Source organism: Chionomys nivalis, chromosome 8 (assembly GCF_950005125.1).
Source record: "Chionomys nivalis chromosome 8, mChiNiv1.1, whole genome shotgun sequence".
NCBI classification, from domain to species: Eukaryota; Metazoa; Chordata; class Mammalia; order Rodentia; family Cricetidae; genus Chionomys; species Chionomys nivalis.
Genome location: NC_080093.1, coordinates 46,252,210 through 46,264,248, shown reverse-complemented (window position 1 = coordinate 46,264,248; position 12,039 = coordinate 46,252,210). Strand labels below are relative to the sequence as shown.

The following is a 12,039-nucleotide window of genomic DNA, read 5'->3' as shown; positions in this document are numbered from 1 at the left end:
CCCTAGGCTGTCCAGGCCAAGCCCCTCAGGAGATCCCAGGCTCTAACTTCTTTGAAGCCTGAAGAAAGAGTCTCCCGGCGACCCCAGCCCAGTCCCCCACCCAGCCTCCTCCCTCCAGCAGCCCCACTCCCAGTTCCAGGGGCCAGTCCCCCAGCCTGAGGGGGCTGCAGCTCCCTTTGTTCCTCAGGAAGCATTCCAGGGATGTTTTGGTAGGATAAACAGAACTCTTGACCCCTCTTCAGTCTGCCCATGATCATTCTACTCTTGGCCACATGGGGGCCACTGTGCCCTCAGCACCCTCGAAAGGTGGGCCCAGCAGCAGCCTTCCTCAGCTGTCCACTTACCGCCAAAGGGCGCGTCCATGATGGCGCAGGGGGCCAGACGGTGGCATCGCCAGCAGGGACACTTGCTCTGAGGCAGGACCAGGCTTCCCACCCGCCCATGGGGGAACAATAGCCAGCGCCGAGGAGTATTTGACCAGCGATAATCTGACCCGTTGGGCAGCCGCTGGCCCCCTCCCTCCCTCCTCCCTCTCTCCCTGATAAGGCTGCACCAACCATTTGCCCAAACCCAGAGGGGGAGGTTGGCGCTGCCCGCTGGACTCACCATTCACCTGCTGAGGGGAGTAGGCCTCAGAGCCTGAGTCTGGGGGCGAGTCTGGCAGAGTGCTGCAGGGGGGCCGGAGGAGGGAGACTGTTGGGCCAGCAGCTGAACCCCCAAACCCAACCCTCAAGCCAGGCAGCTCCTCTGTGGGCAGGGTTGCAAAGCCCCCCCGCCCAACTTCGCCAGAGACTGAGGCCATTGAGATCTCCTCACAGATGTCTCAGGGTATCTCTGTCTATCCTAGAGCTCTGGAAGGATCCAGGGCTATATTGCAGGTGAAGGACTTCTGTATTCTGCCCTGGATCTCCAGACCTAATAAAGGTTATTTGTGGGTCAGTGGCCAGGTCTCTGATGGTGGCACAGGGATTGAAGGACCCCCGCTCCTCAGAGTGAGGGGCCAGGTCTCCACTTCCCTTAGGTACCCACTGAAGCCTTCAGCTTCCTGGAAATCCTAGGACCTGGGGGCTGGATCTGAGGTGGTTCAGTGGGTTACCCAGAAGTTGCCTTGCCAGAGGCAGGTGTGAACTGGGCAGGGAGCCAGCTTTTCTGGGCCTAGGCTTTTTTTTTCCCCTGCAAGTTTTATTTTATCAGTGGTTCAGGCAAAAGAACAAACTCAAGCCCAGAGGTCAACATGTCCTGTACAAACCATGTACTCGCCCAGAGAGAGAGACTGTGGCTGCCCAGGGATCTGACATTTTTTTTAGTCAACTCTCATTCCCACATCTGGACAGATTCCCTTCCACGATGCCCAGGAACTACCAGAAAGGCTTCAGAGTCTTTGTGAACACATTCCTGCTCTGGCTGTAGAGTTTTACCACATCCCTGGACAAGCCATGCCCACTTCTTCCCCGCCCCCCAGCTTGTGGAGGCCTCATTACATCTCTGAAATCAGCTCAAGAATAAAGATCCTGAATCTGATGCAGACATGTACCCCAAGTTACCGAGGAGGCTCAAGATGGAGGATCACAAAGTCAAGACCTGCCAGGGCTACAGAATGAGTTTAAGGCCAACTTGGACAACTTAGTGAGACCCTGTCTCAAAAAGTGAAAAAAAGGGGTGCCCAGGATGCAGCTCACTGATTGAGCACTTGCCTAGCATGCTTGAAGAGCTCCCAAGTTCAAAACCAAGAACCTCAAATAAAAAATACGAACCCCAAAACAAGATTTCCTGTGGGAACATGGAAAAGCAGACAGGGGCCCCACACCCCTCACTATGGCCTCAGTCTGTGTGCTGATCCAGCTCTGTCCCACTCCAAGTCCATCAGCCCCCCAAACCTCCTGACAGTGATCTTCCCCCGTCCTCTCATACCTCCTGACAGTGATCTTCCCCTGCCCCGCCCCGTCCCTCCTCACAGTGATCTTCCCCTGCCCCGCCCCGTCCCTCCTCACAGTGATCTTCCCCCTGTCCCTCCTGACAGTGATCTTCTTTTTGCCCCCCTGTGCCTCCTGACAGTGATCTTCCCCCTGCCCCTCGTCCCTCCTCACAGTGATCTTCCCCCATCCCTCCTGTACCTCCTGACAGTGATCTTCCTCCTAACCCCCGTACCTCCTGACAGTGATCTTCCTCCTGCCCCCTATACCTCCTGACAGTGATCTTCCTCCTAACCCCCGTCCCTCCTGACAGTGATCTTCCTCCTGCCCCCCTGTCCCTCCTGACAGTGATCTTCCTCCTAACCCCCGTCCCTCCTGACAGTGATCTTCCTCCTGCCCCCCGTACCTCCTGACAGTGATCTTCCTCCTGCCCCCCTGTACCTCCTGACAGTGATCTTCAGCTTCTCCACTATCTTTCACACCCAGTGTCCCATCCATCGAATGTTCCGGCTCCCATGACTTGCATTCTTTTTTGTTTTGTTTTGTTTTCTTTCTTTGAGACAGGGTTTCTCTGTAGCTTTGGAGCCTGTCCTGGAACTAGCTTTTGTAGACCAGGCTGGCCTCGAACTCACAGAGATCCGCCTGCCTCTGCCTCCCAAGTGCTGGGATTAAAGGCGTGCGCCACCACCGCCCGGCCTGACCTGCATTCTTTTGCAGTCTCACTTATTATTTCCTCTTTCACAGTGTATTATTTTATTTTTATAGTGCTGGAGAGGGAAGCTGGGGTCTTGCACATACTAGAAAGTACCCCAACACTGAGCAGCACCCTCAGTACCTCGCTCACCCCCTATTATGGGGCACGCATCTGTCTTGTTTAGTGCTTAGAACAAAGCCTACACCAGGATGCCCATGTGCCTCTAAAGAAACTCTTCAGGGGCCACCTACAGCTGGTTCAGGGGAAGGCCAAGAAGCTCACTTGTGCCTGCTAAAGCTTAGCTCTTTCCCCTCCACCCTCAGGCAGCTTAGGCTTAGAGACACTCTCAAGCAACCAAGTTTTGTCCCTGGCACTGTGTGCCTGGTCGCCACTACAGTCACCCTAAGCCAGTCCTCAGGAGTTCCTGTTGACAATGTGTCAAATGTATCTACCTATGGCTTCCACTCTGCTTTCTTCCCCTTAGTTTCCACCATGAATGTGGGACTCAGGTTAAAGGTGAGGAAACCTAACCGCTGGCAGAGGTCATGAGTCACCAAACCCAGAAACTGACAAATGGAAGAACAGGGCTTGTGCCAGGCGGCTGGGCACTGCATCATTTATGCCCCCTGTTGCCTTCTACTTAAAGACAAGACCTCTGCCCTGCTTCACCGAGGTCTCGTGGAGAGCCTGGTGGACATTTCCCTTTGAGCATGCCCAGGAGCAGTGGTTCCCAGCCTTTGGGTTGTGACCCCTGAGGGGGTCAAATGACCCTTTGACAGGGGTCACACATCTGATTTTCTGCGTATCAGATATTTACATTATAGTTCATAGCAGTAACAAAATCACAGTTATGAAGTAGCAATGAGAAGAATTATACGATTGAGGGTCACCACAACATGAGGAACTGTATTAAAGGGTCACAGCATTAGGAAGGCTGAGAACCACAGGGTCTGGAGGCTGGCTGGACTATGACTGCAGGTGGTCAAACCAGGTACAAGGTCAGTCCTGAGTCAGGACATCAGTACGGTAGGTTGGAGAGAGATGGGGGAGGCTGGCAGAGCAAAGGCCCCCTCGGGATGTAACTGCCCTTGGCTCCACAAGGTAAGAGGCCAACCTGAGGCACTGGCAACTCTCAGGACACAGAAAATGTCAGTTAAAGGCTTCATGGGTAGATGGAGCCTGGCACTGTGCTTGGGTGCCCTGTGGGGGAGCGTATGTGTGCTTGGGTTCCTGGATGTTGATTGGGGTCCTGGGACTTTCTGCCACTGTCCCAACTTTGCTTTGAGATGTTTCTAGCACTACCCTCCTCACTGTTCTCAGAACCCTCGTGCCTGTCCATGGCCTCAGAAAAAAGCACTTAAGTCTCCTATCACCCCTTTTGGAACCTACCCATAGGGAGTCTGTCATTTAACCCTACCCACTGTGAGTCCACAGGCCAACATCTGCTGGACAGTGGCCAACTGTGCCCCTGTACTCTGTCCCCACCCACTCCCTGGCCCCACTCACCCTGGGGCATAGGGAGCCTTGGGCTCTGCCTTGATGGGAGGCCCAGAGCCCCCCAGGAAGGGCTTGGGGGTGGTGCCCATGCCGTTGTTGTTGTTGCAGTTGAGTGGGGTGCCGTAGGTCGGGGGTGGGAGGGGGCCATGGCGCCCAGGGGATGGTCCACTCCCAGGGGGGCTCAGATGGTGGAGCCCGCTGGAGCCGGGAATGGCTGGTGGCCCGTGGGGGAAGGAGGCTGTGCTGGCTGGTGTAGAGATGTCAGGGAAGCAGCTGTGGGGAAGGGAGGAGGCTCAGCCCCCAGGTCCCCAGGCCTGAGGGGAAGTTCCATCCCCTCCCGCAGGGAACTGCCCAGAAGTCTCAGCTAAGGTGACTCACAGATCAGAGGCGTCCTCCTTGCCAATGTACTCCTCCAGGATACTGGTGTCTATATTGGAGGGCTCCAGGGCACCACTGATGTCATGGCCTGCAAAGCAGGGGCAGCTGGGTTTGAGATAGCTCCCCGAAGACCCCCGGCCTAGGTCCCACCAGCCCTCCTCAGGCTAGGCTCTCTGAAACGTATGACCTATCTCTCTATCTCCCCTCTGTTCATGGTCCTTCACTGTCCACCCAAGGCCCCTCTAAAAATAATGCCTGCCCACAACCCTCAAGGATAACCTATTTCCTAGGAGGTCAGCAGCCTAATGTATGCGGCTGGGGACAGAGAAGCCGCTCCTGTCCTTCCACATCCTTTTTCTGGCTATGTGATAGGATCATCGCCCTCCCTCTCATCTGTCCCTTTATCTTACAGAATGCTCTGAGGAACAAGCAAGGCCCTACCACGCCAGTGGCTCAGACCCAGAATGACTTTCCTGCCCTGTCCTTCCAGGAGACCCAGTCTTGAGCACTTGAGGCATGAGGTCTGGCCGGGCAAAACACACATCCCGGGCCCAGGAACTCAAGGAACCACTGAGCCCCAGGCTCTAGCTTCAGGGAAAGCTGAAAGCCAAGATCGGTAGTGCCAGCGTGGCCCATCTCTGGTGGCGAGGCCCATTGCCCATTGAGTAGGGAGCTCAGACCCAATTCCCCAGAGGAGACAGAGGATGAGAGGGGCAGTCTGTCCTGGCCTCACCCAGGGAGGGACAGTGGCCAGAGCTCTGCTCCACTACCCTCCACCTGCTTGCCTGCCTGCTATCCTCCCCTGGCCTCAGGCCCATGAAGGGGAAGGACAAAGAAATGCAGTCCAGGGCTCCTGGGCATGGCAAGGAAAGAGAGGGGGTGGCGATGGCCTTTCCTCTCCCAGGGTCACCTTGTGGGGCGAGGAGGGGGGGCAGCCAAAGGGAGGAGTGATAAGGGGGCTGACGTGAGAGATGCGTCAACCCCGATAATAGAGGACACCCCACCCACACTGAAGATTTGGCTGGCCGACTCCACTGAGGCAGGAACGACCCTCTGGAGCAATGGTTCTCAACCTGTGGGTCGCAACCCCTGAGGGTGTCGAATAACTTTCACAGAGACCACATATCAGATATCCTGCAGATCAGATATTTACAATACGATCCATAATAGTAACAAGGCTACAGTTATGAAGTAGCAATGAAATAATTTTATGGGTGGGGCCACCACAACATAAGAAACCGCATTGAAGGGTCGCAGCGTTAGGGGGGTTAAGAACCACTGATCTAGAGCCTCAAGTCCTGGGTTGGCACCTTGAGTCCTTCCTCGGGAGAGTCCTGGGAACAGGGCTCAGGCTGGTCAAGGCAAACCGCATCTAATTCAGCCTGCTACGTGCCCTCAAGGAGGCCATACCCTCTTGGGGCCTTAGTATCCTTCCTAGGAAGATGGGGAGTGAATATCGCTGTTTCTTGGAGCAATTGTGCTGGCTGTAAAGTTGTAAACACACAGATCCTAAAGTGCACTGCACACAGTGGGAGCCCTGCAAATGGGGGCCTGTCTTCACCTCCCAAACCCTGGGGTCTCTGAGCCCCCAGCCCGGGCCCCTCCCTGTCCCCTGCTGGCATTTGAAGAATGCGAGCCCCGCTTAGGTGATTAATGAATTAATGAGCGTGAGCGGCTAAGCCTTCCTAGGAGTCACACGCTGCCTGTGACAGACCAGGGCCTCTGACTGACCCCCACCCAAGCTCACCCCAGCCAGGAACAGAGGGCACCCACCCACCATGCATGGCTAGTGCCAGCCATGACCTGCAGGGCTGTACATGGCCAGTCTGTCTGCCCATGTTCCAACTTCACCTCCCTCATTTCTGGCAGCCACAGCTCCCAATAGTTGAGTGCCTACTGTATGCCCCCATTGCCGAATTTATATGAGGCATTCTGCCAACTTTACGGGCAACGTGTCGCTAAATCCTACCAACCCCTCATAACACGGAGGAAAGCGACATTGCTGGTGACGGCAGCTCATGGTGGAGACTACCAGTTCTGAATTCATACTATGTGACGACAATAATGGAAGCTCATGCTGTCTGGTCAGGCACTATAAGTATTTAAAACATTGCAGTTTACCCCACGGTCACTTCCACGAATCTGGTGTTACTACCTCTGTCTCCAGTGTTCATAAAGATCCCTCCTCACTCCCAATATGAGTCCATCTGACCCCAGGGAGAAAGGTACAGCTGGTGTTTCTGCATCTTCTCCCAGTCTGGTCCCTGCCCCACAGCATTGCGGAAGGGTTTCTGAAGCAGGGAGGAGAACCTAAGGCCCCACCCCCACTCTGCCCCAGCTGCTGAAGCTGCAGGTTTTTGAGACTGAACTTGGCACCTTGGGTGAGTGATGGGCTGATTCGGTCATGGGCTGCTGTTTATAACCATTCTAGCCCCTCCTTTTGGGCCCCTCCTCTCCTGGCCAGGAGCACTCCTAATCGCCCCTAATCCTCCTGTCCACCTCCCCCGGGGGATGGGGGCCTCAGGCCCAGGCATCCTGGGAGACCCTAACAAGAACCAGATGTGGCTAGGGGAGGAGGGACCCTCTCGTGCCAGGGTCCGGGAGAACCGAGGTGGGAGGAGGAGGCTGATGGCAGAGTGAGGTGGGTCTCGGGCTCTGGAGGGGGAGAAGCTGAAGCTTCCTAAGGCATGCGGGACCCCCCCCACACTTCCTGCTCCCTACAAGCCTGTCTTCTCCCCATACTGCCCAGATACTGTCCGAGGGTCCCAGCCTAGTCCACAGATCTCTATTGTTAAGGAGGCCTGTGGGAGCCTGGGGCTCTTGAGGCTGGAACAGGGCTCCCTAGGGGCCCAGGAGAGGACACAGTCCTCAAGGTACACTCTAGGAGTACTGCCCTAGTGCCAAGAGAACCATGAAACACTGGATCCCGGTGAGGAATGCCTGCAGGGCTGGAGACTCAAGACAGCATGCTGCCCTTCTTCACCCCCTCCCCAGTTCTCAATACCACCTGGAAAATGAGCCCTGCCCTGCCACAGGCCATCCAGAAAGTGGTACCCAAATGTCACCCGTCAGTATCTGTCCTTTCCCTCCTCAAACCCTCCAACAAATGTGCCCAGCAAATTATAAGCCCAGAGCTCCTCGGCTGTCCAAAGCCTGGCATTGTCTGCCTTCTGCTCGTACCTCAGCTTCCTCCTCTGTGCCATTCTCTGAAGCCCAATTCCTGCTTCCTTCCTGTCAGGGACAGACACACCTCCCACAGGGCCTTTGCATATGCAGTTGCCTCTACCAGAGAAAGCCAATTCCCATTCTTTTGCAGGTTTTTATTATCCAAAATCCCAACCCACATGGCCTCCATGACTCTTCCTTTTGCCCCTCTTCTCCTTTCAAGTCAAGTTGTCTACCTGCTCACCCAGCTGCCTCATGCCTCCCTGGAAAAGGTGAGTGAGTGCCCCACAATCTGACTTCCACATTCCAAGGATTATCTCTCCCATGAGGCCGCTGTCCTCTGTTGTACAGAGGAAGAGACCGAGAGGGGGTATCTTATTTTTTTTTTTTTTTTTTGGTTTTTCGAGACAGGGTTTCTCTGTGGCTTTGGAGCCTGTCCTGGAACTAGCTCTTGTAGACCAGGCTGGTCTCGAACTCACAGAGATCCGCCTGCCTCTGCCTCCCAAGTGCTGGGATTAAAGGCATGCGCCACCACCGCCCGGCCGAGAGGGGGTATCTTTCCTCCGGTTCCAGGGCAGGAACTGGACTACGGCTCCTGTGTGTCTCTGCAATGTAAGAATCCCTGTATACAGCAGGCAAGATTAATAGCCACAGAATGATGGTGAACCAGAGACTAGAGGTGGCCTGGCTGGGCCTGGAGACCTTGGGCAGGCCCCGTAAGGCAAGGGTCAGACAGGGCCTCTCCGTGTCCCACATTATCCCGCAGAGCTGTACCCCAGGAGCTCCACACTAATTAGGCCCTTTATTACCTGCTTGAAACAAGAGCCAGACCCAGATGCCATTCTTCCCCAGGCAGGCGAGGGTCCTGGCTGTGGGAAAACAGCCTGTCCCCTTTTCTCCTCCTCCTCCTTCTAAGATGACTCATCTGGGCACAAGGGATGAGAACACCCAAGCCAGGTGCAGGAGGCAAGCAGGCAGGGACCCAGGTGGTCCCTCCACCCTGGACCCTCCCTGTCCCCCTTCTCAAGCCTCCCCCCCCCACCAGCTGTGGCTGTTGGCTGAGTCTTGACCATTGTCCTGGGGGGTGGGGAGGGTGGGGACGCAGCACAGTGGGAGTCTTGTGCCCTGCCTACCCCCTCCCCTGCCCCGTCAATGGAGCACTTGTCAATTCATGCCTCAAACATGGCGGAAATCCCGTCAGCCACGTGGCCACGGGCAGGGTGGGCTGATCTGAACTCAGGGTGGCCAGGGCATCAGGGCTCGAATCCCTGAGTGTCAACCTCAGGTGTTGGAATCTAAGGGCATCCTGATTCCAGCAGTGACTTGGGTCAGATGCTTCCTTCCTTGGCATCTTTGTGGTCCTCTGAGAGGTCTCCCTACCAACATGGGCCTCGGCTTAATTGCAGAGTGACTTCCTGACGTCTCTGAGCCTCGGCACCCTTTTCCACCAAGTGCGCATGCGTGGTCTGGCACCCCAGGAAGCTATCCCTCAGTCAGCAGAGCAGCTCTTTTCCTCACTTTCAAGTGTCCCTACTCGGCTCCTGCCCTCCTGCCTCTGCCCATGTAGTGCAGCTTTCCTGTTCCTTTGGGTTTCTGAGGGCCCATGTCTGCCCCTGAATCCTTCCAGGTATGTGACCAGCACTACACTACTTCTCCAGCACCCCAGGAGGGATGCCTTCTGTGTCTTCCCCCAAGCCTGCCCAGAGAGGACCCCCAGGGCCATGGCCCGTCTCCTAGTGTGGACTGAGCTACAAGCTCCAATCAGCCCACAGGGAGGCAAGGCCCAGTGAGTTGTCAACAATCGTCGGACCTGGACTTTCTGTCTCCGTTAATACCTAGACTGCTTGCTGGCCCCGTTCAAGCTCCCAGTTGAGACGAGAACTCTTCTCGATCAAATGCCTGCTGCTTGGATACTTGGTTGTGCATGCAGCTCATTGTATGGATGCACCCGATTTTCACCCCGTTGGGACCTAGTGGTCACAGCTGACAGCAGTGCTGTTCTAGACCCAGCAAATCCTTAAGCCTAAGTCACAGCTGCCCGTGCTCCCCCCACCTCATCACCAGAGACCCGGGAGAGGCACCGTAGCCTGCTTGCAGTGATGTTTGATCCTCAGCATCAAATAACTGGCTGTGGTGGAACATGCCTGTAAATCTAACACTCAGAAGTAGAGGCAAGAGAATCATTAAGTTCAAGGTCATGCCCAGATACATACCAAGTTCAAGACCAGCCTGAGCTATAAGAGACCATATATGGGTGGGGTGGGGTGGCTGAATTAATTTGTCAATTGACTTTGAACCTTAGAATGTCAAATACATATGGCAGGGGGTATAAGTCTCTTTTATCTCTAAAGCCTAGCACTGTGCTTGACACACAGTGGGGGCCTGAAGAAACCTCCTGAACAAATGAAGGGGCCCCATGTAGAACATGCAGCTGTATGCTGCAGATCTCCTGGAGTGCACCCCTAGGGGTCATGCTGGTGTGTTAACACAAATCAACAGGAGGACTTGATGGAGAGCCAAGCTCTCCATGCTGCAGGATCCTCCCACGGGCTGTGTGGCAGGTCCACCCTGGTTCCTGTGAAAAAGAGTCAAAGGCAGTGGGTGGGGCTCTCTTTGCCCCTAGAGTTAGAGCCTTGTGCTGCCAAAGTGAAGTGTAAGTTTCTGGGAACAGTCAGTATGGGTTTCCTAAGGACTGGCTACAGATTGGCTGACTTCAGGAGCATCTTGGTGCCGAGTTCAGATTGTGTTATCCTGGGCATAAGGTGATGGCTGTGTGGGAACCAGGGGAAGATGTAGCTGTAGCCCAAGGGTAGCTGAGATTCTGGATCCCCTGGAAGAGCAGGGCCTCTGAAGGCAGGCTGGGAGGGTGAGGGTGGGGACTCTTCTCTTTCTGGTATGAAATTGGGAGGGAACACAGGCAACTGTGGCTTAGACTTAAGGATCGGGACGGTTCGTGCTCTGGGCGTGCCAGGTAAGCGTTCCACCAGCCGAGCTGTGCTTTCTTTGTGGTTGCAAGGGTGCAAGGCAGTAGTGACAGAGTTGTGAGGTACAAGCTTGTTGGCCCAAGTTTACATCTCAGCATCCTTCCAAGGCGTGTCTCAAGGGCTATGTGCACACAAATAAGACTTGTCTACAGCAGGCCCCGCTGCCACACCTCCCAAGACACGGTTTCATATTCCTGGGCCAGGGTCCCCCAACACAAGCTTCTCCGGTTTTCTTTCCTCCTAGTCTCTCCCCGCGGTCCAAAGTCAGATCCTTCCACCAGCTGCAGTGGGAGTCAGATAGGGCTGAGCAAATCGTGCCACTGGCCCAAGTCCCCCAGAAAGCAACACCTTGCCTCTAAACCACCCTCACTCAGTGGGTGGTTTAGAGGCCACAAACCCTGCCTAGAGGTAAAGGGAGGGCAGGATACCAGAGATAAGGGTAGGGCCAGCATCCTCTAAGCCAGTAGGGGCTCTGGAGCCAACGGCGTCCCACCCAGGCACTTTCCTATTATGCCCCCCCACCCTGCACTTTTCTCACTCCCCCTTTGACCTCAGCACTCTTTGGGTCTCCCTGCTCACACACTGAAGCCTTGACCATGTGAGTGAGGGCTGTATGGTCCAGGAAGGCTGGATGTACATCATTTATCATGGCAACCAGCAGGTCAAGGCCCTCAGTATGCAATGAGATCCGCTTCCCATCTACCCTAGGAGAGCTCCAACTGTGGTCCAGAATCCCATTCCTGTTTTTTGTGGCTACCCTGCATCACCTTCAGCTCTTCACTCTTGGGGAAAGCGGCCTTACAAAAGATCTCCCCCATGTCAAGGACAGCAGAGGAACAGCTGCAGAGTACTCTAGCCCAGATGCCCCACAGGCAACGATCAAGTTCCTTTCTATATTACAGAACAGGCTCCACATCTCTGAGGTTAAGGAGGAGACAGACTTCACTGGTGTGCAGGACCGAGAGCTGACACCAGATAAAGCAAAGGCAGGCCGATCACAGCACAGTTGCCTGCACACAGAATACACCCAATAGATGATGACGGCCCTCATCTTGGAGTAAGGTTCTCAGAGAGGGTGATGGTCTCTCCCAAAGCACATAGCACCATCTGTAAAACCTGAGCCCAAGTCTGAGGCATCGATTACTATGGATCAACAATCCTGAGGATGGGCACATGGCATCTACCCCAGGCCATGCAAAGGGGCTGTGTGAGCCATGGGATGTAGTTAAGTAGGGCTGGTATAAAGCCCAGCCACTGTTCCTAGGCCCTTCCTATGCACTATCTTATGCAACCCCACAGAAGCTCTGGAAGGCGACCACTAACTGCTGCCTTTTGACAGCTGAGACAATAGAGCCCAGCCAGCTGTAGAGACAAACCCAAGAGGAGAGCCATGAGGACTACAGGGATA

At 55.1% G+C, this 12,039-nt stretch overlaps 1 protein-coding gene across 8 annotated transcripts in view; it reads right to left on the bottom strand.

Moving 5' to 3' along the window:
• The window catches only part of Myrf (myelin regulatory factor), a 32,279-nt gene that overhangs the window by 15,577 nt on the left and 4,663 nt on the right, over nucleotides 1–12,039 (bottom strand). For 5 of the 8 annotated variants that reach the window (XM_057778031.1, XM_057778032.1, XM_057778034.1 and 2 more), the window contains exons 2-4: nucleotides 4,483–4,570; nucleotides 4,114–4,377; nucleotides 607–668 (exon numbers count right to left, since the gene is read on the bottom strand). In XM_057778031.1, coding sequence (XP_057634014.1) covers nucleotides 607–668; nucleotides 4,114–4,377; nucleotides 4,483–4,570 — 414 coding nt within the window. Of the gene's footprint in view, nucleotides 1–344; nucleotides 453–606; nucleotides 669–4,113; nucleotides 4,378–4,482; nucleotides 4,571–12,039 lie in introns of those variants that run through there. The other 3 variants (XM_057778036.1, XM_057778038.1, XM_057778037.1) reach the window with 3 other exon arrangements.